The sequence below is a fragment of the Penicillium robsamsonii genome (genome assembly GCF_028829455.1).
Source record: "Penicillium robsamsonii strain IBT 29466 chromosome Unknown utg000005l_segment0_segment0, whole genome shotgun sequence".
NCBI classification, from domain to species: domain Eukaryota; kingdom Fungi; phylum Ascomycota; class Eurotiomycetes; order Eurotiales; family Aspergillaceae; genus Penicillium; species Penicillium robsamsonii.
In genome coordinates this window covers 3,897,539-3,922,638 of record NW_026643223.1, presented here as the reverse complement: position 1 = coordinate 3,922,638, position 25,100 = coordinate 3,897,539, and the positions used below count along the sequence as shown (strand labels likewise).

At 47.1% G+C, this 25,100-nt stretch overlaps 10 protein-coding genes across 10 annotated transcripts; 4 read left to right on the top strand and 6 right to left on the bottom strand.

Moving 5' to 3' along the window:
• Window positions 1–6,038: 6,038 nt before the first annotated feature.
• On the top strand, window positions 6,039–6,530 carry N7447_009510 (uncharacterized protein; the record flags this gene model as incomplete). Its single annotated transcript, XM_057233772.1, has 1 exon — window positions 6,039–6,530. One exon carries the CDS (start codon window positions 6,039–6,041, stop codon window positions 6,528–6,530), a length of 492 nt encoding a protein of 163 aa, XP_057083314.1.
• Window positions 6,531–7,697: 1,167 nt separating this feature from the next.
• Window positions 7,698–8,439, bottom strand: N7447_009509 (uncharacterized protein; the record flags this gene model as incomplete). The annotated part of the gene is made up of 2 exons (XM_057233771.1): window positions 7,698–8,227; window positions 8,307–8,439. The coding sequence occupies 2 exons, from the start codon at window positions 8,437–8,439 to the stop codon at window positions 7,698–7,700; spliced, it is 663 nt and encodes a 220-aa protein (XP_057083313.1).
• Window positions 8,440–9,529: 1,090 nt separating this feature from the next.
• N7447_009508 (class I SAM-dependent methyltransferase) lies at window positions 9,530–10,487 on the top strand (the record flags this gene model as incomplete). Its single annotated transcript, XM_057233770.1, has 3 exons — window positions 9,530–9,574; window positions 9,629–9,918; window positions 9,983–10,487. 3 exons carry the CDS (start codon window positions 9,530–9,532, stop codon window positions 10,485–10,487), a joined length of 840 nt encoding a protein of 279 aa, XP_057083312.1.
• Window positions 10,488–10,513: 26 nt separating this feature from the next.
• On the bottom strand, window positions 10,514–12,033 carry pfa4 (putative palmitoyltransferase with autoacylation activity Pfa4; the record flags this gene model as incomplete). Its single annotated transcript, XM_057233769.1, has 5 exons — window positions 10,514–10,923; window positions 10,977–11,055; window positions 11,122–11,421; window positions 11,469–11,640; window positions 11,690–12,033. 5 exons carry the CDS (start codon window positions 12,031–12,033, stop codon window positions 10,514–10,516), a joined length of 1,305 nt encoding a protein of 434 aa, XP_057083311.1.
• Window positions 12,034–13,766: 1,733 nt separating this feature from the next.
• Window positions 13,767–13,991, bottom strand: N7447_009506 (uncharacterized protein; the record flags this gene model as incomplete). Its single annotated transcript, XM_057233768.1, has 1 exon — window positions 13,767–13,991. One exon carries the CDS (start codon window positions 13,989–13,991, stop codon window positions 13,767–13,769), a length of 225 nt encoding a protein of 74 aa, XP_057083310.1.
• A 171-nt stretch (window positions 13,992–14,162) lies between these two features.
• N7447_009505 (FAD-binding oxidoreductase) lies at window positions 14,163–15,867 on the top strand (the record flags this gene model as incomplete). Its single annotated transcript, XM_057233767.1, has 4 exons — window positions 14,163–14,420; window positions 14,472–14,688; window positions 14,767–15,164; window positions 15,232–15,867. The coding sequence occupies 4 exons, from the start codon at window positions 14,163–14,165 to the stop codon at window positions 15,865–15,867; spliced, it is 1,509 nt and encodes a 502-aa protein (XP_057083309.1).
• A 1,602-nt stretch (window positions 15,868–17,469) lies between these two features.
• On the bottom strand, window positions 17,470–18,801 carry N7447_009504 (zinc-binding alcohol dehydrogenase family protein; the record flags this gene model as incomplete). Its single annotated transcript, XM_057233766.1, has 5 exons — window positions 17,470–17,652; window positions 17,713–18,083; window positions 18,145–18,354; window positions 18,412–18,546; window positions 18,651–18,801. The coding sequence occupies 5 exons, from the start codon at window positions 18,799–18,801 to the stop codon at window positions 17,470–17,472; spliced, it is 1,050 nt and encodes a 349-aa protein (XP_057083308.1).
• Window positions 18,802–20,010: 1,209 nt separating this feature from the next.
• On the bottom strand, window positions 20,011–20,265 carry N7447_009503 (uncharacterized protein; the record flags this gene model as incomplete). Its single annotated transcript, XM_057233765.1, has 1 exon — window positions 20,011–20,265. The coding sequence occupies one exon, from the start codon at window positions 20,263–20,265 to the stop codon at window positions 20,011–20,013; it is 255 nt and encodes an 84-aa protein (XP_057083307.1).
• Window positions 20,266–20,311: 46 nt separating this feature from the next.
• N7447_009502 (Zn(II)2Cys6 transcription factor domain-containing protein) lies at window positions 20,312–21,495 on the top strand (the record flags this gene model as incomplete). Its single annotated transcript, XM_057233764.1, has 3 exons — window positions 20,312–20,388; window positions 20,440–20,468; window positions 20,525–21,495. The coding sequence occupies 3 exons, from the start codon at window positions 20,312–20,314 to the stop codon at window positions 21,493–21,495; spliced, it is 1,077 nt and encodes a 358-aa protein (XP_057083306.1).
• A 1,082-nt stretch (window positions 21,496–22,577) lies between these two features.
• Window positions 22,578–24,300, bottom strand: N7447_009501 (alpha/beta-hydrolase; the record flags this gene model as incomplete). The annotated part of the gene is made up of 6 exons (XM_057233763.1): window positions 22,578–22,739; window positions 22,798–23,004; window positions 23,136–23,247; window positions 23,328–23,656; window positions 23,777–24,105; window positions 24,201–24,300. 6 exons carry the CDS (start codon window positions 24,298–24,300, stop codon window positions 22,578–22,580), a joined length of 1,239 nt encoding a protein of 412 aa, XP_057083305.1.
• Window positions 24,301–25,100: the final 800 nt, after the last annotated feature.

Genomic DNA, 25,100 nt, shown 5'->3' with positions numbered 1-25,100 from the left:
CAATTGAGTGAAGATTGGACGTAATATTGGCCACTATGCTCCGTGAGGCCGCTCTGTAGTGTAGTGGAACTAGTCCGTTCAGTGGAGCACTGGGGGTCAAGCGCCTTCAGTCCTGAATTAATGCTTATCATTCAGGAATCTCTTCACGGATCTCACCACTCTAGTTTTGGCATGCCATCATGTCCTCGCTGTATAACTCAAGGTGACTGCCTAGGCCCCTTTACTGCCATTACTACTGACTCCATCCAGGGACGTCGACTGTCTTGAAGTGCACCGGTGTCTACATGGGGGTCCAAAAGTATGTTCCCACCCCACTTTTTCAGGTGCCCTCTCAAAATATGTATATCACTTCCACTTTACACCACAGCACCACCTTTAGGCCTATAATACCATAATTAATTTCTTAACAGGCCTAGTAATCACACAATAACGTATTAAGAAATTTTGAAATTGTGGAACATGTCGGAGATACAGCAGGGTGAGTGCCCTTTGGAACCAAAGAAATAGTAGAGTCACCGGAAGTGTTTTCCATATGGTTTCAGTGATAACAGCTACAGTCTCCATGCAGCAATGGTATGGGGCAGCCAAGCTAAGAGAGGCAAAAATCAAATTAGAAATAACAAGCAATTCTAAGCAGCAACCCATTTTGAGCCAATGCCTCTGTGAAGCCGCCTAGAAGCGGTTATTTTCGAGGTGAAAAAGATATCTTCTAGCAGATAGAGTTGGCTAATTAAATAGGCAAAGCTCTGTGGCATCACGGACTAAGCGTCATACAATCAAATGATTACTATAGCCTGTGAGGTCGGCAGCGTATGTGCATTAAAAATCCCTATGAAGATTTCTTGAGAGATTAATCTTGTTGGGATCGAATTATTGCGGGCTCTGCTTCTTGCCTCTTCGTCTCTTATCTCAACGTTTAGATCAGGACTTTTGACTTTAGTATTGTATTGGGATCTCCAAGAGCAAGACAGCAGTCAAGATAGACACCTACATTTAGGACCATTGGAAAGAAGAGAAGACCACCAGGATGGTTAACTAAGGCGTGAGCAAACTCAATCAATAATTCGAAAAAGGGAGTTGAAGAAGAAGAGGGTGGGGATTATTTGATAAAGGAAAAAAAAGGTCCTTTTATATGTAAACATTGAAATGTGTTTCACTATTCCTCACGACTCAGCAAACGTTTGGTTCGCGCATAACTAAGTTCGGCCTAGTGATAATCAACGTAAGTGGGGAAACAGCACGTAGGGTTGAATCTCAACGGAACTACGTCTCACCTAGGCTTGTGCCTCGGGCCCTTTTTCTGGCCAATGGATCCTCGTGAGTCTGCCGGGCCAAGTATTTATCAAACATGAAAGCTCGCTGATAGATAGTGTCACTTAATTTCTATATCAACCTTTTCCCAAATGGATAACGGATATCCCCAGATTTACCATAGGCATAGCTTTCTGCCTCCAAACTCGACTGAGCCAAATCTATAAGCCACCTTAGGTGGCATTAAAATGGTGCCCAGTCTCAAGTCCACTGAAAACCCCGAGAGGAAGTCTGAATTGTCACACCACGCGTCAGGTCTCCAAAAACCTTCAACCGTACGGTATTTTCATCCAAGAAAATGGACTGTGGGAGAGGAAACGAGAATTACTGAACTCAGGCGCAAAGGATAGGGATAGACCGCCATAAGTAAAGAGCTTCCCGGAAGAACTTCTATTGCATGCCGGCTTCACTTTCGGAATGTTTTGGAGCCAAAAAATACACTGGAATGAAGAGGGGAAGACCAAATTTGCTCGGTTATACGACCGGTATATGCTGAGAGAAAGCCCCCTCAACTTGATCCCGCTGATCCCTCGAAAATAATGAGTAGATTCAAAATGGAAATGTGGTCGTAAGTAGCTTTGCAGATGGGCATCCCTTGGCGTGCGGCCGAGGCCATGCATTGGCAGTTAGGGGAGCACGGCATTTCTTACAGAAGATCTGGTCTCACGCGATCGGATACCCACGATTTTCCGGAGAGCCCAGTTATGGGAAGCTTATTGAAGCCCCCGGCCTGCACATCTAAAGCGCCTTCCCGAAAAAAAAACATCGAGAATCAGTCTGCCCTCCTTCAAAGAAGCCTTCCCTGATCTCCCCGATGAAAAATGGCGCAGTCAACGTCCTATGCGCAGGGCTTACTCAACTGAAAAGCCTAATGATCCAAACTGTTCCCAATGGCGTTAGTCTGCCCTTCAATTGTTCTCTTTTTTTGATGATGTGAAGGAAAAGATAATAGCAATGTAGAATGAGTCTCGAGTGATATTTCACTTCAGTTATATGCTCTCATCTACTCGGCCTCGGTGAGGTTTCTTTCTTCATGTACTCAGGTTTGTCTAACACGAAGGAGTTAGCCAATCCTATTTGCTTTGTTGGCTCACTGCCCAGGAAAATAGACTACCATTTTGCTCAGATGCCTCAGGACGCCAGGTCCATTCTGGTACACGGAGACATGTAAACTGCATATCGCTTCAGAAGTTTATTGGAAACATCCTTCCTTAAACCCAGAAAACACATGTCGATATCACAACCTTCCGCAGGCTTAGTATGGCAACTTGGAGCTATGAAGCAAATTAGTGACTGAGATATTGTTCTGGTCAAAGTGCATACCGTCGTGAATTGGACCCACAGACATGGTCTTATACACACGAGTATTGTTGTGCCTAGGGAATAAAGGGAAAACACAATTGACCCAATTGATGCCACCCAGTGAGCTTTATGGTGCTTGGGAGCCGTGGGGCCTGGATGTCGCCAAAATAAATTGAACGTAGTGGTTGCTATAGACATGGGCTTCATGCATATAAACCAAGATTGAATGAATTGCGCATGAATAAAGCCTTGACTGGCTAGAATCATGGACGTGAATAATGTAAGCAAAATATTGCGATGCTGCTGAAATGTTTTGTTAACGGGAAACATCTTATGTAGCGACGAATTCAAACTTGCCGACTGATAAATGGTCAAAGACAAAACGACCATTGCACTGACAAAAAATAAGCCGGCAATCATGTGAGTCAAATGTGACTGCAAAGTTGATATACACAGATACTATAAAAGAGTATCAGTATCGCCCTCATTCTTGCTCACTGCACTTACCTCGTTCAAAACGAGCAAAAGCAAAACAAAGCCAATTTCCATAGTAGACATCGAACGTGGCAGATCTAGCATCGGGTTAGGACAATTTTATATTGCTGAACAAATTGATCTGCGTACCATTATCAGAGTCCGTCGTTTTAAATGCGAGTACCATGGACGTAATTGAGCCAAGGATAATAATGCCACCTATTATAATCTGGCTATAAATGAGTGGACTCTTGCTCCGCTTTGTCTGGCTTAAAGCCTTAGTGTATAGGAGCCAGAATGCAAGACTTGAGCCAGAGCAAAGCATTGCTGTTGTTGATGCAACCACTTGGAATATTAGGTCCAGCTCCATTCTTTTGATATCAAGTTTACGAAGATTTTTGGTTATAGTCCATGGCACCAGCCATTATTTAAATAAAGATAGTGGCAGGCTTGCTTAGTATAGAGTTTTGACAGTGAAGTTTGAGAAATATCGCTTGATGGATACAAAGGTCATTTATTACTAACATGTTGAAAGATGGAAGAGGTGAGAACCAAATCCCATTAAAAAATTGAGGGTAATACACTTCTGAGAGAGTGCGGATGATGATCCGCTGATAATGACTCCGCGGACAATCATCCCAACCAGGTATAGCGGCTTTCGTAGCTATGAATTAGCTATTGAGAAAGCAAATCGGGATACAACTCATTATCCGATAACTCTCAAGAAGATGCCACTTATCATTTTCTACTCAGACAAGGTGACATTGACATGCAAAATGTAGCATAATCTGACTCAACGCGACGTCAAACATTCGCCGATAGAGACAGGAAACACCTGGAGATCACTTAGATCTTCGTTCAAGACCCTGGCAACCTGCTGAATGGAAGAATCTGAAAGGTTGCACTAGTCCACTTCGGTCTGGATCAAGTCGCTGGCAACCTTCATGATCGAATCAGTGGATGAGATGATCAACCCTTGACTGTTTTAGAGCCCGCGACCCGTGTACATCGATATCGTCGTAGAAAAGCTGATGAAGTTAGATTTTAACGGAGCCTATCTGGGCTGCTTGCAACTGCCGTGAAGTCTCTAAGTCATTTGGTGACATGATGGAAACATTGAATAATTAAAAGAATACACTAACAAACTACCTAGTGAAGAGGATTGGAGCATATTGGAGGCACGGATAGCCACGAAGAAACAACATGCTGCTTCGTTCTTCTCTTCTCTTAGTCATAGTGTTACATGCCTAAATAATGTAGCATTGGTTAAAACCGTCGTAACGTTAAATATTTGATATTAGTATTGATTACAAAAATGACAGCCTTTGAAGGTCACGTAACCTCAGGAAAGCACCCCTAGTCTGCTTCAAAGGTGACGTTGGGTATCTTTGAAAGAATGATGTCAAAACTGTTTCTTGTACTTTTACCAATCCAAGCGACCGTGATTCCTCCTCACCGCTCTTGTCCTTTAAGAGAATAGTAATGGCAATGCTCACAAAGAGTCTTCGTACCAAATTTCACGTATGGTCCCTTTTAGCACGGAAAGTTGAATAGCGTTTCGAGTGTCTGTCTGAGTGAGACTATGGGAGGGGCTAGAACTTTCTGGACAAGCTCCTCTATAGAAGAATATGGAAATTGCCCAAGGTCAACAGGGAGGGCCATGCGACAAGGCAATCTCTTGAACCAATCCAATATTTTTCATTCTGCCCATGGAAGAGCTTTCAGTAAATGTTGAGTGTGCGGTGGCGTACTGTACCTTTGTAACGCTTCAACGACACATACTCGGTATGTCCCTGTTTAGAGTATAGTCTTTAACCTTGCTACGGACAGTGTTCTGGCTGTACTTAGCCCCCCCGGGTCGAAGGCGGACATAAGAGAGTCATTTCGGTATTATTACCGAGAAGGGAATATCAGGATTTCCCTCGGTGACCGAAGACTGTCATTATGACGGAAAAACTGCTTCTTATTCGGTTATTCATATAAATTGGACTTGTAGAGACAGGGATCGCTCCGGCATGTTTGGGGGCGAGATTCCAAATAACCGGAACCGAATGTCCCCGACCTGTTGACTCCCGCCAAGAACAATCGTCAGTTACACCACCTGCCAAGCCACCATATGGAGTGAAGTGCGCGGTCAAAATACGAAGGCGAGCCTCTCCCCATAATATTCTGCATATGGTGCCTAATATGTCTAGATGCTTACATTTCATAGCCGGTCTTTCTCGGCCACTTCCTTGGAACGGAATGATATTTATAATGTATTTAAACTAGATACCCCTTCCACGAGTAGAATAGCTTATTGCCTTCCTCGTTATATATCTATAAATTGACATTTAAAGCCAAGAATCCGTATAGGCTAACCCAGCTATTATTCTATCCCTAAACCTATTTAAATCCCTACTCGATCTAATAATACGAAGTGCTTCGCTTAAATTCTCCTTCCCGAAGAGGTCGTAGTTCAAGAATTAGACCTTATAGGCTATGTTTAATCCAAGGCAGATCGCCCGGCCCCTACAGCAAACAATACGCCAAGCCACGACGATCCCGAGTTAGGGTAAGCAGAGTACTCCATAGTCCAGTTCATAGGCTTCTACCTAGTAGCTAGTTTCGCAGCTCATGAAAATGGCCCCCGCGAGCACGTTACATCCATGCCCTCGTTTGCGCTAATTCTGTTGATACAATACAGTCGGGCTGTCCGTGACCCGACGATCACCATAGCCACTCTACAGTCTCCACTCTATATAATAGGGGCCATTTTGAGAGCGACGATACGAGGTACAATGAAGTGTAATATACCAACCGGCAAAGGTATAAATACCCTCATCAGAGACTCCCAAACGCTCCTCATCTTCTCAGATCATTCAGTTAGAGCAGTCCAACACAGCCCTTTTTCAAATACCTTAACCTCAACCTCAACTTCAATCTTCCACAAAGCGCAAGACATACTGAAAATGCGCTGGCAACTCCCAACAACTCTTCTACTCTCCGCCCTCAGCGCGACCCCCGCCCTGGCCGGACAGGAAGTGGTCGGCATTTGGAGCAGCTCAACCTTCAGTACCAGTGGCAAAACAGGCACACACGACTTCTCCGCCGGCTTCGCGCTGGTTAACCAGGACGGCGAGAGCATCTACAGCGAAGAATACCCGGACGGGTACATCCCGTGTACCCATGTTGGTCAGGAATTCCAGCTCGAAAAAGGATGTTTCGGCGGGGCATGGTACTCGTTCCGGTGCCAGTCAACCCAAACCGGCATCCCGCAGCAGTGTGAGGTGAGGGGACCGGAGGGGAACACTGTCGGGACCGGTAAGGGTGAAGATCAAACGGATTTCTTCGGGGTGGGAATTGCGAAGTCTGGCGCTTGCAGAGTGAAGTTCGAGTTGGTGGATGGGATTGCCTGTGGCGCGGACGCAGCGGGTTTTTCAGCGCATCATAGCGAGTTCTAGGTGTACCGGTGAGATTCCGCAGCCACTGCTCTGAGGTTTACCCACTAGACCAAAAGGTCATAACCAAGTCAATTCATGGAATTGACTTCGTTGCAGTGGTATATATATTGTGGTTCTCCATACATAAGGATCACACACCTTATGGGATCACAAGAGCTTCCCTTTCTTCTTCTTCTTCTTCTTCCTCTATAGTTGATATTCTTTGATAAATATACTCGCTTCCAATCCTCTAATTCCACTAGAAGTTTGATAAGCCGATCTAGCATGTAACACTTATTTCAAGAGCTGGTATCGTGGTATATACTATACAATCCGGGCTTATAACTATCGGAATAAGTGATTTCTATAATATATAGGCTAATCAAGCGATATCAAAAAGTCTACATTTCTCACCCCTATTTCTTAGGTAATTTATATGGAAATTAGATTATATAATCCATGTCTTCGGTTCAGCACTTGTAAGTCGAGCGCCAACATCAGGACAGGAGGATGACTAAAAGTGCTGGTCGGGTGCAGAATAGAGGTGTTACTGGGCAGTGGGCGGTCAAGGGGAGGCTGGACGTCCAAAGTTACGGGTGGAAAAGCAGCCGTTTCTGGCCTCAAAAGCGGTCATTTTCGGCCTCAATCCCACAGGTCCCCATATTCTAGTTGTAATTTAAACATATTCCTAACTATCGAAAACCAACACCAAGATATATTAAACGGCTTCGACCCACAGAAAACCCGTTTAGTTGAACCCTTATGGAGCCAGCCATATTGGGGCAAGACAACGTATCTGTTACGGATAATCCACTAGTCAGGGTAGATGCCTGTCAATCAGGTAGGAAAAGGGTATCAATATGCGGGTTCCAAGTCAAAGACTGTTTCTTACAGAACCCTCAGGCTCCTTCTATCTCTTCTTGGTTATATACATCTTTTCCTTCGGATAAGACGGCAAGAGAATGTGATATATTGAGCGGGGAAATCAAATGGGGGGTGGGGTAGAGATTTGCAAGACAAAACCGGTTTCAACGCCGGCAGGGTTCCTTTCCTGAATGGATATCGAAAACCCGGGGTTTCACCGCCGTGGCCCCGGGATTCTACCTGGCCCATAAACCTAAGGCAGTACCAATAGGCCTGAGGCACCAATACACGTATAACCTCATGATTGAAGATATCGTGACAGTATCATTCGGCACAGCAGACACTTCCAACGGTGGTCTGGTCAAGTCCGTTTGGTTTCATCACAGTAGCCCATTCGTTTATATCGCGCAGGAAACGACGGGCTGTTCCAATTTGGATCCCTCGCTCAACGAAAAAGCCAGAGTCTGGATCCTCAAGAATCAGTTCAAGATCTAGGTGATTTTCCAAAGTTACTTGGCATATTTTGCGGAAACCAGCTTTATACGCCTCATCGGTGGCGCGTGATTCTAACCACTCGCAGTATTCCCTTACAGCCACTTCACGAGGCCCAGGAATAATGACGTGCTCATCAGATGAAGCATTGTGTAGAGAGGAACTGACTATGGGGGTACTGCCGTTTTGTGCCGGCAGAACATTAATGATGGTCGAGGGATATGATGGTCCGTTTGTCACGTCAGTCTTTCTCGATTTCCTTTCTTTCTGACTCTCCAGAACGAGGTCCCGACGGATATCATTAGGAACATCATCATGGGTGTCTAGGCAGCCACCACCATCAACGTAGTCAATCAGTCGTTCTAGATGTGCCACAGAACCCACTTTGGTATTTTGAAGGAACGAAGTCAAATTGATTCAATACTGACTAAGTCGACATACTGTTTACAAAAAGCTTGGAGAAGGGAAGGAATGAAGCAAGCAGGACAATAATAAGGATGATGGGCAAGGCGGTGGCAGAACTGTAACGGGCCAGAGCCCGGCTTGGATCACGTGAGGCACGTGCCCACAACATACATAAACCCCCATCGCCAGTAGATAGTTACCTTTTCTCCAAGATTGATGTAAACAGCATGTTGGCCTAGCCTAAAAAATGTGGCCCTCGCTACTTCGAACGGCCGAATTTGCCTGTAATAACGCGGTCAGCGCGACAACAGGAATATCTCCGTTTCAAGCACTACTTGGATTCAATCCGAATTTTCAAATACGCGCCGAGGACGGCAGCGTCGAGAGGGAAGCGCCAGCAGCATTATCTCGTCTCGAAAAGCTAACAGAGCTCCGAGAAAAACTGCAGATTTCGTGGCGAAAAGCCACCGAAGCACAGGCGACACATTATAACAAACGCCACACCGAGATATCGTTCAAGAAAAACGACCTCGTGGTCTTGTCAACAAGAAACTTACGCCTAAAAGAAGGGACCACCAAGAAACTATCCCCAAGATGGGTAGGGCCTTTCTTTTAGGCGTAAGTTTCTTGTTGACAAGACCACGAGGTCGTTTTTCTTGAACGATATCTCGGTGTGGCGTTTGTTATAATGTGTCGCCTGTGCTTCGGTGGCTTTTCGCCACGAAATCTGCAGTTTTTCTCGGAGCTCTGTTAGCTTTTCGAGACGAGATAATGCTGCTGGAAGCGTGCGGAGACAGAAGGCTATATGGCAGGGCCATATAGTAGGAAGCGGGTCTAACCCGTTACAGGAATACCATGTCTCAATCGGGTTTCGTTAGCGAAACTGGTATAACCCATACATGCGCGGGTTTGGATATCACTGTCTAACACGTCAAGCTATTGGGAGAGAGAAATGTTCTAGAACTCCTGTAGTGTCCATAAGTCTGTGCATCCCTGGCAGGACGCATACTTTCGAGTATATCAAGTCCGATATCGGCCCCGTTATACTACCTCCAACACCTAGCCACTACACAGAAAAAAAAAACATATAAGACAGCCCACCAGACTTCCCAGTGACCAGGAAATCATTAAAAATCTCACAAGGAACACAGCCCTTGACACATTCTCACGTGTTGATGAACTATCATTTCTCTTCCTAACTCACATTCAACGCCAAGACTACGACTTCCCCACTTCTCCATACTTCGATCTAGTACACCATGGCGTCCAATACCGAGGGTCCTAAAGACCACTGGTCAGCCGAAGTATGTATTCATCACACAGATGTATGTGTATGAATCATCATTAACACAGCCTAGGCATATTCCACCTCCGCATCATTCGTGCACTCCGCGAAAATCACCGGCAAACTCCTCACCTCCTTGGACCCCAAGCCAACAGACAAAGTCCTTGATGTCGGCTGCGGTGATGGAAAATTCACAGAGAATTTCCTTCCGGCCATAGAATCTGTCTTGGGCATTGACTCGTCTGCGTCCATGATCGAGTCTGCCAACAAAGACTACGCAAGTTCGAAGGCCAGTTTCCGCGTTGTGGATTGCCGGTACCTAGAGAAAGAAACCTCCATCGTGAATGGATCATGGGATAGAGTGTATGTTTTTGATTATGATACATAGTACACGGTGTATGTAACTCGACATTTAACACCCCGGCAGAATCTCCAACGCAGCCCTCCACTGGATCTTACGCGATGAATCGACGCGCATGTCGACACTCCGCGCAATCCACGGCTGTCTGAAGCCGGGTGGCACATACGTGTTTGAAATGGGTGGACATGGTAACGTTGCCGAGATGAAGACGGCTCTTGTCTATGCACTGGTGCAGCAGGGTATTCCTATCGAACAAGCCAGAGAGACTAGCCCTTGGTTCTTCCCATCTGATACCTGGATGAGAAATGCGCTGGAAGAGATCGGGTTCAAGGTTGAAAACGTCGAGCTCGAGTACCGCCCAACAAAACTCACGACTGACGCTAAGGGTGGTTTGGAAGGATGGGTTAGACTGATGGGAGCCCAGTTCCTGGAGGTGCTGCCCGAGGAAAAGCGAGATGCTGCAGTACAGCAGGTTTGTGATGTGCTCCAGGACGTGGTTACTCGTGCTGAAGATGGGAGCCAGTGGCTGGGATATGTGCGACTGAGGGGTATTGCGACAAAGATCCAATGATTTACAGGACTTGCGTTGGAAAGGGTTCAGTTAGCAGATTGCTGCTTCCGTCGCTGAATGAGAACACCAAGAGGAATATTTTCCTCATCATAGAACTCTGCTTCCTCATCCACTCCAAAGTCACGTAGTCGTTCTCCTTCGGCGTTCCGCCATGACTCTTCGCCCTCGTCTAAGTCACCCTCAGAGTCAGACTCGGACTCGTCGCTATCGCTTTCGGCGTAGTCGTCTTTTTTGTACCGATCGTGAAATGGTTTCCGACGTTGTAGACCTGGAGTTTGCTGGAATCGCTTCATGTCTTCCTGTTTGCGACGGTTGAAGGCATCGATCTCGTCCTGAATAGTTGCGTACGTAGGCATGCTGATATTGCTAGGTGGCCTTGCGCTGACCGGCATCGGGATTCGATCTGGATCCGGAGGTGGCCATGATACACCAGGATCTAACAAAAATGATCAGTAATCGAACAGCTAGAATACTGACTCATCCACTCACCCTCAAAGTCATTGGTCTCGAATTCCCACCCAGACCTACGATCAGGCGTTGCGGCCAGTGGCCAGAACCAGCTTATGACCTAAAGAAACATTAGCTTACGTCTTGGCGTGCCTAGAATATTTAGACCATGAACAGGCTCACTCACATTCGCGCTCCCACCCATGCTCTGCTTGATGTTGGCCCAAATGCCAATGTCGTATGGGTATTCCTGCTTTTTTATGGGAACTCGAATTCCCCCAGGGCCCTCAAGATACCCGCCTAGCACACGGGCTCGACGGACAAGAGTAGCATGTCTCTCAATTTCCCAAGTTTCAATGGTGGTGGTGTTAGATCCAATCGCCCAGAGGCTCCTAACCAGGAGAACAAAGAGGCCGAAAGTTGTAAGACTATTAACCACAAGCAGTATAAATAAGTGGATGAGCTGCCCCAATGTAGGACCCATATACTGTTCATCGTTAGCAACATGAATGGTGAAGTACTCGAGTTACTTACGCTTGGCAGATGACTGTTCTTCCACACAAATGAGGCCCGCTGCCAGAGAAGAGTCTCTAGATAGGACATCCCAACAGTCGCATAAAATAAAAAGCGCATGAAATGCGGGAGGGTAAAATGTGAGACGCAGTTCGATGTCCAGGGGCAATGATGATCCATTTTGGGAATGCATCTGGGAGAAGATCAGCACAAGTCTCCACATCAGGCATTCCTCTTCGAACCTTTTGCAGGTCTTGCAGTGGTGAGCGCGAGGCGGTTTATAAGCTTCGCATCTACGACACCATCGCTGGCGACCAGCGAGTGCAGCACCTTCTTGCTCCTTGGGTTTCGGCCGCTCTTCAGCCTTGGGAAGTCGGCCGGGATCTACAAAGCATGTTCGGTAATAGCATATCCAGATACACAGGGCGAAAATATTGATTTTCCAAGTTTCGTCCCTGGTGAGTGGCACAGACTCAAAGTGCAGAAAGAAGTACTGTGATGTGTAGGCGAGAAAGGCGATCAGCACACTGACTGCAGGGATTGCGAGCTTAGATATTGAAAAGTCCTCGCCCAACATTTCAGCCATCTGAGTGAGCAAGGCTGAGAAGCTGCAGAGGTGTGAAGTTGGACGTGTTGTTTATCGGAACCCCGAGGTGTGGCTGTGCTGACTAACGAGGCTGTGTCGGTCCCTCGTGGAATGACATGTAGGTTTGGTCCAGGCTTCTATACAACGATAGGATCATGAAAGGTTGTGTGGTCAAGGATCTTTCATGCTGTGCTAGCTGTGGATTATACAATTTACACTTCAAACCCAAACAACCTCAATAGGGTTCAAATTTTCAACCCGATACTCGGTACTAAGCCCGTCATGTCTGAACTTTTACTAACATTTCTCCGAGAATCTTTGGCTGTGGCATGCCCACATGTGCAGGTGGCAATTGAATCCCCAGCCAATGCCGGAGAAAGGTGCGAGAGAAGCTGTTGGTCGAAACCGTATTGTGAAATGTAGGGGTTCAATCAATGGTGTTCAACTCGCTGTATTTCTGTATCGGCTCTGCTCACAATTTAACGTATTTTGACAGAAATCAAGCGTACGGTAAAAATGACAGACATTGAAGACTCTAACTAAAATGACAAAACCCGCTTTTTGAATCAATTTGTAGGTACATATTGGCTTCTGCTTTAGCTCAGGTTACTCCGGACTCAGAAGCACACCTAGCTAGCCTAGGCACACAAACCTCATTGAATAAAATTGTCTAGTTCTCTCATGATGAGAGTATGCTAAGGTTATTTAATAGGAATCTTAGATTACTTTTAGGGAAAGTTTCTCCATATAGGAACTACTAAAATAAAAGATGAGTTGGCTAGTAAGTATGGACGCTAGAATAGTAGAATATATATATCACGCCTCACACATGAAACAAAAGCAAAGCGTTGGCAACATATCAAAATCGGACACTTGTTGTCAAAATATTTCAACAACTTTAGATAATGCTACGTAATATACGTCCACGGGGACATAGGTAGTATCTCATATAGGAAAAAAAAGTATCCGGACGATGTGATATGCAGGGCTTACATGATTAATGCCTAAGGCAGAGAGGCATTTGCCAAGTAAGTGCCGGGTATTCGCTAGAAGGTGTATTATGTAATTTTAGCATACTTGACCGCACTTAAAGATAGCCAATAATAACCATGCGATTCTCTTAGTATCTTATCTGGTAGCATAAGTAACCGGGCTTGTAAGCGGTCAACACGGCGCTTCCATTTACTCACCGCCAAGCCCTCCATCCCCGTCAGATGCCCACGGCAAGTCCAAGCGCTGGCCCCGCTCAGAGCAACTCGTGATAGGAAATTGCGGAGGAGCATCACCATTGTCGGCTTGAATCGAGCTTGATGGGATTACAAATATCTATAGGCTTTTTCCTAGAATTCTCCTACAGTCGCAACCGAAACTGGCGACTACCCTTGTCGTGATTCTAAGTGCGGGGAAATGTTTTTGCGGAACGGCCGTAATGGCGCACCATATAGGGTGCTCTCTTAGCTTTCAACTGCATCGTCGTAGCGATCACCAGGGGCTCGCAATATATGGCACTCCTAGCAGTGCATGACGGCAGTGCATGACGGCAGAGGTAGCCGGTTAGCAGGTACCCATTACAGCCACTTCGGCCGACGAAGTGCGCGCCTGGGTGGCCTTACCAAGTAGATGGGAATTTCTCAGCCCGCTCTTTCCGTAGATAAGGGAGCCACTTTCTAGGTTTTTTTCTCTAATCGTTTGTGGAAGCATGGCGCTGACGCCACCAAGCCGTCACGCATGGGTTATAGCACATTCTGCATTGTAGGAAGCTCGAGAAGGCCCATGTAATGCAGGCCCATGCGTACCGTCGACTGCAGACCCCATTGAGCGTTACTGATCATGCTGGATGCAGTATAGTCTGCGAAGAAATGGCAACCATAGGCGACGTAAGATTTGTCGCGAACAAAAGTGAGACTGTGGTTTCGGCGAATGCTTTTCATCCAGGCATGATGGTACGAGAGCTTCATTGCCGGACCGAGTATGTTTCTGGGCTATTTCACCAAGGGCTGGATTTGTGAAACTTAGCTGATAAGATCTGGCCACCGGCTTCGAAATTTATAAAGATGGACTGTTCCCCCAGTCTCTTCTGGTTCTTCTTTCCCAGACCAGCCTGAGCAACAGCTACAGTCATTCAAAAGATGAAGATCTTGAACATTTCGGCAAGCGGCTTCTTCGGCATTGCCGTCCAGGCCGCAGTGCTTTCCAACGGCACTACTGAGACCAAGTTGGCGCAGATCAAGGAATTGCTCACGCCTCAGCTCTCCGAGAACGCCACGATTGTCTTTCCCGAATCCGAGAAATGGTTTGATGTTACCCATCGTGCTGCTGCTCCCCGTGTCAACCCGGGATATCTCGCCGTTGTAGACGTAGCTTCCGAGGACGATGTTGTGCATACGGTACCTGACGAGCTGTTCAAGAAAAAAAGAAACATTACCTGACTCTTTCAGATCAAAGTCGCTAATGAGATCGGAGTCCCGTTTCTGGCCGTCACCGGCACCCACGGCTGGTCCGACGATATCAGCAAGATTCAAGACGGAATTCAGATTCGCATGCGAGGCCTCAACCACGTCGGTCTTAGCCCAAACAATGACACCGCATTTGCCGGCGGCGGTGTCATTCAATACGAAGTCGTCCAGGCTCTGTATCCATATGGAAAGCAAGCTGGTAATCTCCCATCCCCTCTCATGTGAATCCCGCAGACGCAAGCCAAGAACTATCAACTGACATGCATGTTTTTACTAGTCCACGGTCTCTGCGAGTGCGTCTCCATCATGGGTCCTCTCTTGGGTGGTGGTCACAGCGTGCTACAGGGTGATCACGGTTTCGCTGCTGACACCTTAGTCTCGGCCAAGGTCGCTCTCCACGACGGTACTGTTGTCACGGCCTCGGCCACTGAAAACGAAGATCTCTTCTGGGGCCTTCGTGGTGCTGGTCACAACTTGGGTATTGTCCTTGAGTTCGAGCTCAAGGTTTTCGACATCCACCCAGATCCATGGACATACATAACCCTCGTCTATGATGCTGATAGAATTGAAGCGTACTTCGAAGTCTGGAACGAGCTCGAGGACACCATTGCCGACCCTGGCCTGGTTATTCTGAACGGTTACTACCGCAACTTGCCCGTAATCAATGCTGAGAAGGTGAGCAACTGGCCTCATCTTTATTGCCGCAGGTCACACCTAGAAGCACTTGCTAACAATGCTCAAGCCTGTTCTCGTCATGGAGCTCATCTACCAGGGTTACGACACCGCCGCTCCCCAGTATATTGAGGCCTACCGCGCCATCGGCCCCATTCATGAGGAGACCATTACCGATATCTACTGGAACGAACTCTTCGACATCACCAACTTCGGCCGCGACGACCGGGTCTGTGTCCCAAGTCAGAATTGGGCCGGCTATGTCAACTCCATCGCCCGCTGGGATCCCGCATCCATGCGCGAAAGCTACAACATCTTCGCTGATCTTGTTGCCATTGAAACCTACAACACATCCACCTTCATCTTCGAGTCGTATGGCCGCAAGGGTGTCCGCGACTTCCCCGATAACTTCAATGCAGTCTCACCGGAGGAGCGCAACAAGCACAACATGCTGGCTGCCTTCCTGTTCTGGTCCGGTGATGACGAGATTGAGCTCGCCGTTGCCCGCAAGTTCGGAGAGAGGCTCCAAGTTGCCAGCCGCAACAGAGAGATTGCTCACTCTTATGTCAACTATGCTATGGGCGGCGAGGAGCTTCTACAGGTGTACGGTCGTGACGTTGACCGCCTCGAGAAGCTCCAGGCCATCAAGACCAAGTTTGATCCTTACAACAAGTTTGGATTCTATGCTTCCCTCGCAGGCGCTTGAGGGCGAATATGAAATGACAGTGACGGTTTGGGAAGTGAAAAGACCCGGGATATATATATATATGTATATATAGACCCACCCCCTCCGTCAGTCTCTGTGTCTGTTCCTGATGAAATGCAGGCTTTTGACGATCAAAGATGCTTCACACTTTCTGATAAATATCCTCTTAGCTGGATGGTTAGCGTGGGAAGTGCCCCTTCCCAAGCTATCAGGCTAACTAATAGAGTATATACAGACGGAGATCTGCCTGTATAACAATGTAGGGTAACCTCAATGGTACTGAACTCTCTGTCTGACAAAAAATGAAAAAACCGTGAATTTAAACAATTTGTGCAGATATAGATGACAAATTGTAGTAACATGCACTTTGTATGATGACAGAAATCAAGGTATGGCTAGCGTATTGGTGAAACTCACAATGGTAAGGTTAATAACAGAAATCGGTCTGTATCAAATTGTATGGTATAATCTCAGTATATTGGAACTCTCTGACTAGCAATAAAGCAGGATGAACGCGCGAGTATAAATAGACAAAATTACTTGTCAATAATGCACTTTGGTCGGTTGCATAGAACCGACGTCGTGGAGATCCAAGGTAAATTACCTTGTATCCGATCTTCGGGGGTTTAGTACTGTAACCGACCGGGGTATATATGGCTCCGGTATTTGACAGTTAAAACTAAACAACAATGGTCTGATTTGACAATCTCGTCGTACCTAATTAATAAGCAGGACCCATAGTCGAAAAGTCACATGTTTAACCAGTAAAAAGACCCAGTAATCTATATATTAACATGTTTATTGACATATGGTATAGCTGGTACTGGCCACAAGATTTTCTGGGTGTTTTACCCTGTCTCAAACCTTTGGTATTCGACAGAAGCATCTATATAAACCTAGATGCGGCGGCATTGGCCAAGCTAACTGATATAAAAGCTGAATGCCTCCCTCCCCCCTATTATTTCATAGATATAATAGGCGAGGGAAATCCATATCAGTCTGTTCCGTTCAGTGGCACAACAGGCTATCGTATAACAGAGTACGAGTTTTTCAGGTTTCATCGTGGCTAATGAATTCCTGAAAATTATACCTCTCACATCATTGATTGAGCTGGTCCGATCGCAATGAACACACTATCATCGACCACAATTCCGAATTGATAGGGATAAGCTGTAAGCTGTTGAGCTGTTTTTTGTGAATTGCAACGCAGGCTTCGCTATACAAAAAAAGGATGATTGTCACGGAGACATCTACATGAAGTGACTTCAGAGGTTCGTCATCATTGCTGAATATATGCCATGACTCTATGGATGAGATTGGCTGTAATGACAAAATGGGGTTACGTCCTCGGACTAACTGGTTTGGCCTGGTTGTCTGAAGGTCAAAATAATCATTCCCGGACAGATTAGCTTTACTCGGTGCAAAAGTTTGATCTATGCTACTGTTCTATTCTCTACTATCCCGTAAACCACTTCCTGAGAAAACTTAACCTATGATCTGGATTTTGGACACTCAAATACTTTGGGCTCAATATGGCACACCTGTGTGGTAAGCCATGCATTAGCCTGGGGGTGCTCCCAATCCTATTATTATCTGCACGCTCTAGAGTGTATAAACAATCTTGTACGCAGAGATCCTCCCGTCTCTATACTCTTGGAACCCATTTGGCACTGATTCCAGGCCTTGATAAGATTTGGGATGACTGGGCTTGAGGATTCCTTTCTCCAACCAAGCAGGAAGCTTCTTGAACAACTCCGATGACAGCTCATGATCTTCTTTGGAGGCCTAGGAAGACGACACATTAGCTCGCCCAAAATTTTATATACCAATAGTTTTACAACTTACTGGCCAATTGAACGTTCCATATGAATGGTCCCTGAGGAATGAAGTCCACACCAATACATCCGTGACACGAGTTCCTGGTGCAACATTCTCAGTGTTCGCCTTGCCTGGTCGTACAGTGCACACGTTGCCAACCCCATCTTGCAGGGCCTGTGAGGCAGTAGGCGAAGAGCTAATATTGCCGATCGTATCAAAGGCGTATTTGAGAGTAGGAGCCATGCCTTTGATCTTGCCAACCACATCTTCATCCTTATAGTCGAAGACGTGACGGGCACCATACGAGCGCACTAGATCTGCGTGCCTTGGGCTGCAAGTAGTGATAACTTCCATGCCATACATAGAAGCTATCTGGATGGCGTACAACCCAACACTGGCTATTATAATGAGTTAATAAAATCACTGGAGGTTGATGAACTAGGGTTCGACGTGACTTACAACTACCACCCCAAACCAAAACACTACTCCCTTTATCTTGCTCCCGATCGATAGCCAGAGAGCCTTTGGAGTACAAGGCCAACCAAGCGGTTGCAGCTGCCAAAGGAACAGTACTTGCGTGTTCTGGAGAGACGACTGACGATAGCGGAAACGAGATTCGCTCGTCTGCCAAGGTGTATTGGCTGTAAGCACCCAGACCCTTAACCTCACCTTTGATAATAGATATGTCAACATATTTCGTAATTAATGGCGCAGCAGTTAACTTACCACCCCAGATCAAGCCCGCTAGGATATCGCCTTTCTTATAACGTCGGACGGAGCTGCCGAGCTTAACACATTCCCCTACGAAGTCACAGCCAAGCACAGCACCATCTCCAAACGCATTGCCATCAAGGCTCTGGACTGTGTACAGTCAGCTTTGAAGATGGATTGACGATGCGATGCTATAACGATACCATGCGCAACTACTTCAAATCGAAAGCATTGAGCAAGACTTCACTACTTACCATCAGTCGGATTCTGCGCAACGTGAGAAATCTTCACGAGGATTTGATGATCAGCAGGAACTGGAACGTCAATCTCTTCTTTAGACAAGCGCGGGGACTGCTCGGCAGATCCGCGGTTAACCAAGGCTGTTGTTTTAGAGTCAACAGCCATTGTGAGTGTACCTAAGCTCTGCCTGAACCTAATATATTAGTTGTGATTCGTTGTAATTCCACTAAGGACCAGAGTTGTAGAGTGAGCACCGAGTCACTTTAAATATTGTCGCTCTTGAGTTATGTCCGGTGTCATCGGCATAAGGGAGCTGCTTTTTGAGGTCATCGACAATTTCAAGATTTGTAAGCTAAATATTGTAAGCAAAGGGATGACATGGAAAGTGCCAGGGGGGAGCCTTGAAAGTATCCGAGAGCAGGTGGAAGCGCATTTGGTGGCGATTGTACCGTTTGTGGGATGGCGCATATGTACCCGTGGGGTAAGTAGAAGCGCTTTTGATGGCAATTGCACTGTTACCACTTTTGAAGGCAGGCATAGCCATGGACTGGTTTGACCTCGCTGGTGGGGCTTCTGAAGTAGGTTTTGCTTTCAGCAGAACGTCGCGTATCAGCTCAGACGAATAAATCGCCGAAAGGAACATAATCAAGACTGTTATGCGGACATCCCGTGTGTACTAATGCCTAATGCATTAAGACACAACGTATCAATTGGCTCTAGCAAAGTGTGATTTCCAAGACCCCAGGAGCTCCAATCTTCAATGAACGGTCGGGACATCAAACCTTGCGCCATCGATTCCCGTTACATAATTCAATGCAGGCAGCGACCTACTGTTGAGAGGCAAGAGGAAGGGCCTTATCGATCCTCGTTAAAATTTGAACCATAAGAAAGTAGTCAGATACTTTCTTTGCTTCTCGCTCTCTGCTTCTTTACCTAGCATGGGAGGAGATCAAACTTCGGGAACATTCTGTAGTTCGCAGTCTTTGCGATCCCATTTGAAATGTAGGGCTCGGAACAATCCCCAGGCTCCGAGCTCCTCTGTGTATCGGATGATTACCACACTGTTTGACTCCAAATTACTAGTCGGGAAGGGAGTTTTAGGGCTTGGAAGGCTAGAATTGCCTTTTCATAGACAGAACGGGTGTCAATGTCATTTTGTTGAGGGTCTAGAATTGAACAGTCGTTTGATTGTGGTGGATGTGAATTCCTCATAAAACATTTCTATGTACCGCGTCGAGAAAGAGCGACTACAACCACGTCGGGCTGACCGCCTGCTCACGCTGAAATCATCTCTCACATAGTTATGTACATCTTTCACTTATTACGTACATGAGTATTAGTCAATCGCAATGATCATGGGACTGAGCATCAGCATCAATCACCCATATGGCCGACTTTCTTATTCCGTGTCTCATTGACAAATCGATCCTTCGCCGCTTTCCGGCCAAATCCTTCTTGCTCCGAGCAATCTTCTCCCATATCAGCGAAAGTACTTTGTGGGAATACAGGGAAGCTTTTAGCCATCACGCTGTGGTGCTTATGTAAGATAACGGCGCTTCCACTTTCCCTCGTCCGAGCAGGGACGTCACCGCCCCTGCCCTTAGTTTCTCGTTGCCTGCGCATCGACATATCCTACGTTCCACACCCCCTGCATTTCAAATGTAAGCATAGTACCATGGTTTCTTCCCCGTATAGTGGAGATGAGATAGATGCGAGTGATCGCCCAGTCCGGAAAAGGACTAGAACCGGCTGGTGAGCTTTTTGGCCTGCTTCCTTAGACCTAGTACTGACAAGGGGATCTAGCATTCAGTGTCGCAGCCGCCGTCGCAAATGTAAGTCCGGCCCACTCTCATTTTGTTAAAGCGTGGCAAGGGCTGATATCATGCAGGCGATGGGGCACGACCACGGTGCCGTGGTTGTGAAGCGCGAGGCCAAATTTGTCAATGGGGACTCAAGGCGTCGTTCCATCCTTCACGTACAATTAGTTTGTCACGTCGTGAAGCGGCTTTATTGCGTGAAGTAGAAGAAGGGCGAAGGAGGAGGTTCAGTCGGCATCAGAAATTCGTTGATGAGACCAACATCATCATCGATGGATACTCGACACCTGATAGCCCTTCTGGCAGGCCTCACCTTCTAGGTCAAGATGAATTTTTGCCTAGCCATGTCTCTCGCCCACCCTCACAGCTGATTCCTGGAGAATTGAGTATTGCCGATCTTTTTACACAGCGAAACCTGCCGGCTTCTGACATTCCAGCAAGCTCAAGCGGTAACCATGATCCACCCGCACTCCTTCAGTCCCAGCTGTTTCATTCAGTGTCCAGACCTACGGCGACGGATCTGCAAACCCATCTATACCCTTTCTTGCTAGGCCAGGCAAGGTCAAAGGACGCAACCCCGCAGCCAGTGCCACAATTTCCAGTCACAGATGGGGAAAAGCTTCAACTTATTTCCTCTTTTATACTGGAGACAGGTACCTGGTGTGAGACAACTGACTCCCAAATGCACTTTACCGTGAAATGTATTCACGAAATGATGAAGTCATCATCATTTGTCGCAGCTGCGCTATCACTCGCCTCTCGCCAGCTAGATTATATCCAGAAGCGACAGAGACCTGTTACGTTAGAGCTATACCAATTCACCATTCAGTTACTTCTCCGCCAGGATTCTGTACATGCCGACACGTCTATTTTGGCTACTTGCACTCTTCTCTGCGTTTACGAAATGATGGCTTCGCGAGTCGAAGAATGGAGACGGCATTTGAAAGGCTGTGCGGGATTCCTGCGGGCCCAAAGATGGAATGGGTCTAGCGAAGGCATAGTGAAGGCGAGCTTCTGGGCCTTCGCCCGTATTGGTGAGTAGTCTCATGGACTTCCGATATGAGCTTATGGCTGATTGTGATCGCAAAAGACGTATGGGCGGCTTTTATTAGCGGCAAAGCGACATTAATCCCAACTGAGTCCTGGGTAGACGACATGTCTATTGATTCTGTTTTGGCCAACGGAGACTTGGATGACTATTGCAATCTTGCACACTTAATATTCGCTAAAATTGTGAACGTTCTTTCTACTTCCCAGAATTCCGGAAGAACAACTAGACCAGCTTCGTTGAAAGGCCCCATTTGCGATCTTTGGGACGCAATGCAGAAGTGGTACCAGCTGCGACCATCAGATGCCTGCCCCCTGCTGAGAGTTTCTTCTCCATCAAAGATCTTTCCAGAAGTGTTGCACGCAAGGTCTTCTCCTAGTAAGACCTTCCTCGCTGGACAATGCAACCGCCGCTGACTTTGCAGACTGCGGCAATACATTCTATCATGCAGGTTGTATGCTGCTCCTACAGACTGGCCTCGTTACGCAAAGACTGGAACTTGAGGGAATCGTGAGTCTAATCTAAGCTACAAGTTCATGGGCCTTCATCTGACGAGTTCTTAGAATGATATAATCTGGCACGCACGGGAACTAGTCGGAACCTCCGTTTCAAACCCATCGCAGTATGTTGAACAGCCAGCCCCCTCGGTGTCTTTAGGAGGCGAAAAGGACTAGGCTAATATTTTGTGTTGAACAATGAAGTGCCAACTGGGTCAATCAACTTCAACCGTTGTTCATCGCCGGGGCAGTATTTGGAAATTGCCTAGCCACCCCAACCGTCCGGGATACTCTGTCCGAATCTCTAGGTGATGGACCCTCGGCCCCGAAAAGTTATGATTCTGATGAGTTCTCTTCTGAAAAAATCATCTTGTTGAAACACCTAGCTAGAATTGAACGCGAGACGGGCTGGAAGACCTCCGATCGGGCCGCTGAGTTACGAATGCTTTGGGGATTTGTGTGATAACAATGATTTCAACGACAATCTATATTTGTGGTAGACTTGTATGTCTATTTTAACCCGACGGAAGTCATAACATGCGTCCCATTTTCGTGCAGTTGAAGACGGGATCTTTTGCTTCATGCGCGAGCCCACGAATTGAGGACAACCTTGGACGAGAAAATCTCTCGAACATTTTTCACAGAAATATCTGGGCCCCCCAAAGAGGAGAAATGACCACCCTTCTCGTATTCCCGCCAAAATTGAATGTTGGTAGCCTGATTGGCCCAATCCCGTGGGCACTGTCGAGACTGCGTCAGATAATTTGAAAGCGGGCAGGTTACCAAAGGGATTTCTTACATGGAGTTGTTCCTTTGCATACATGCTCACACCAGTGGGATCAGAAACGTACGTCTCGAACGTCTTTTCAGCTTCATGCACGCCACGGCCGAATGCCTCCTGGTAGAAGCGCAGAGCAGGAGTCGCCCCCTGTATCCAGTATATCATAACCAACGTGATAATGTCATCATCACTGAACGCATCGTGCACATCGGCCCAGTTGCGGGCCTTTTCACAAATCAAGCGAGCAAGCCAACCGGTGAATCTCCCAGAGCAAAGCCAAGAGTTTGAGGCCTAGTATTTTGTTGCTCGAGATATCCGCTCTGATCTTGCTCAAAATTCCGTCGAACCAGCAGTACCTTGTGCTCAAACGACGAGTATGCAATCGCGGGGAAACACCGGCGGATGTAAGTGGCGGGAGCTGAGAAGAGAGTCGGCGGAGGCACTGGGAACATGTTTAGATGTTGAGCTCTGACCAAATCCGGATATTGATGGCCAAAGAGGCGATGAACGATCCGAAGTCTCCTCCATGCGTGACAAGCTTTACGTACCCCAGCACCTCTGTCATCAGGGTCTTGTAGGCGCGGGCGACCACATTCGGTCCGGTGCCGGATTTGGTTGGCGTTGGGGAGAAGCCAAACCCGGGAATCGAGGGGGCCACGACATGGAAAGATGGGTCATTGGCATCTTTCGGTTCGCTTAGTGGCTCGACAACTCGAAGTGCCTCCACGAATGGGCCTGACCAACTGTGGGAGAACAAGAGTTGGATTGCTTTACTGCTGGAAGAGCGTGAGTGAGTGTAGTGCAATACGAGAGTACCGTATCCGGGGACATCGAGCTTCACGATGAAGTGATCGAAAGCGTCGTTAAGGTTTCTCTGCTAATTATCCTTACGTAGAAGATGCTGATTCGGTTCAGGCGGAGTGCGATGTTATTTATGCTATTTGATTGGCTTTGTAGGGCGTAATATGTAGACCCGCACGAAACTGCATCAGTTCACACCACTCCCACTACTCAGCTCTGCAGGTCCAGAGACACGGTTTCCGGTGAGGTCTCCGGATTTATCGTCGCGCTTGGGAGGCTCCCCCGACTCCTCCACCTCCAGCCGCTTCATCACCGACTCAAACATGAAATCAAACGACTCGGCCTCCTCATAACCATGCTTGATACCATGCTCTTTGAATGGGTAGACCATCATGGACCCCATTCGCCGATATACCTCACGAAGAAGCTCGGTTAGCCAGACTATTTCCTCCAACTCCCTCCTGGATTGACTGAGCGCCTCCCATGTTGCCACTAGCTCCTGTTCGGGTCTCGTTGGGCGGCGTCCTGCCTGAACGGTGCGTGGATTGGGTGCACCAATAATCGGAAGAGCCTCCTTAATACTGGTCAGTGGTATCGCGACTAAGGGCGAAGAAACTTACGATAGGTCGTAATATATGACTCCTGGATCAGAAGAACATCTAGATCTTGGCTCTGATGGTCGTTGATCAGTGCTTCCATTCTCGGTGCCGGTTTCATCATGTTTAACTGTAGAACGCGCAGGTTTCTCTCTAACTAGCATCTGGTGGGGTTAGAGGTCGCAGGAGTTAGGCATTATGGATCGCCGGTAGGGTGTTCGCCACTATAATCACTGTGCTCTCACTCCCGGTGGGTATCGTTCACGCTCGTGCTGCCCTGCGTAATGTCCGCATCGCGGTGTTTCCTTACACATCCATGCTAAGTGTCCGAACCGTTAGCATCGGAGACATCTCTTTATCTTTATCTCGCGTCGTTTAACATGGGGGATGTGGTGCTGGTCGTTAACGAAACCGATGCACATATTCTGCTCCTTCTGCGGAGTTGAACCGGATTTCTAACGACGCGAATTTCCCTAGGGCCTTATCCTTCGCTTTTATCTCGGCCAGTTCTTCGATGTGGAAATCGTATTCTGCTAAGCAATAGTCTTACGTGATTTCCTCTGCCGCTTAGGTGGCACCTATTTCTAGGTTAAATTCCTCTGTGGGGGTACAGTGTATAACACCGAACCTCGGTTTAATTAACCAGCTTCGTGTGATTACCTAATTTATGTAGCCACTTAACATTATTACGAGCTATCTTAGTTAACTCCACGGTTTTAAATCGGATGAGATAGCCGGTCTTAGTGCTGCTAATTGTAAGAGTATACAGTTTTCAGGTGTAAGGCCTGTCTGTCGACCGGGTAAGATATAATGACTTGGAGAGGAATGCAATTGTATTGTCTGCGTGTGCCAACACTAATTCTTGCCAAACGGAAGAGTGGGTTCAGGGAATCCTGGACTATCTCAGATGCATGGGGCGGACCT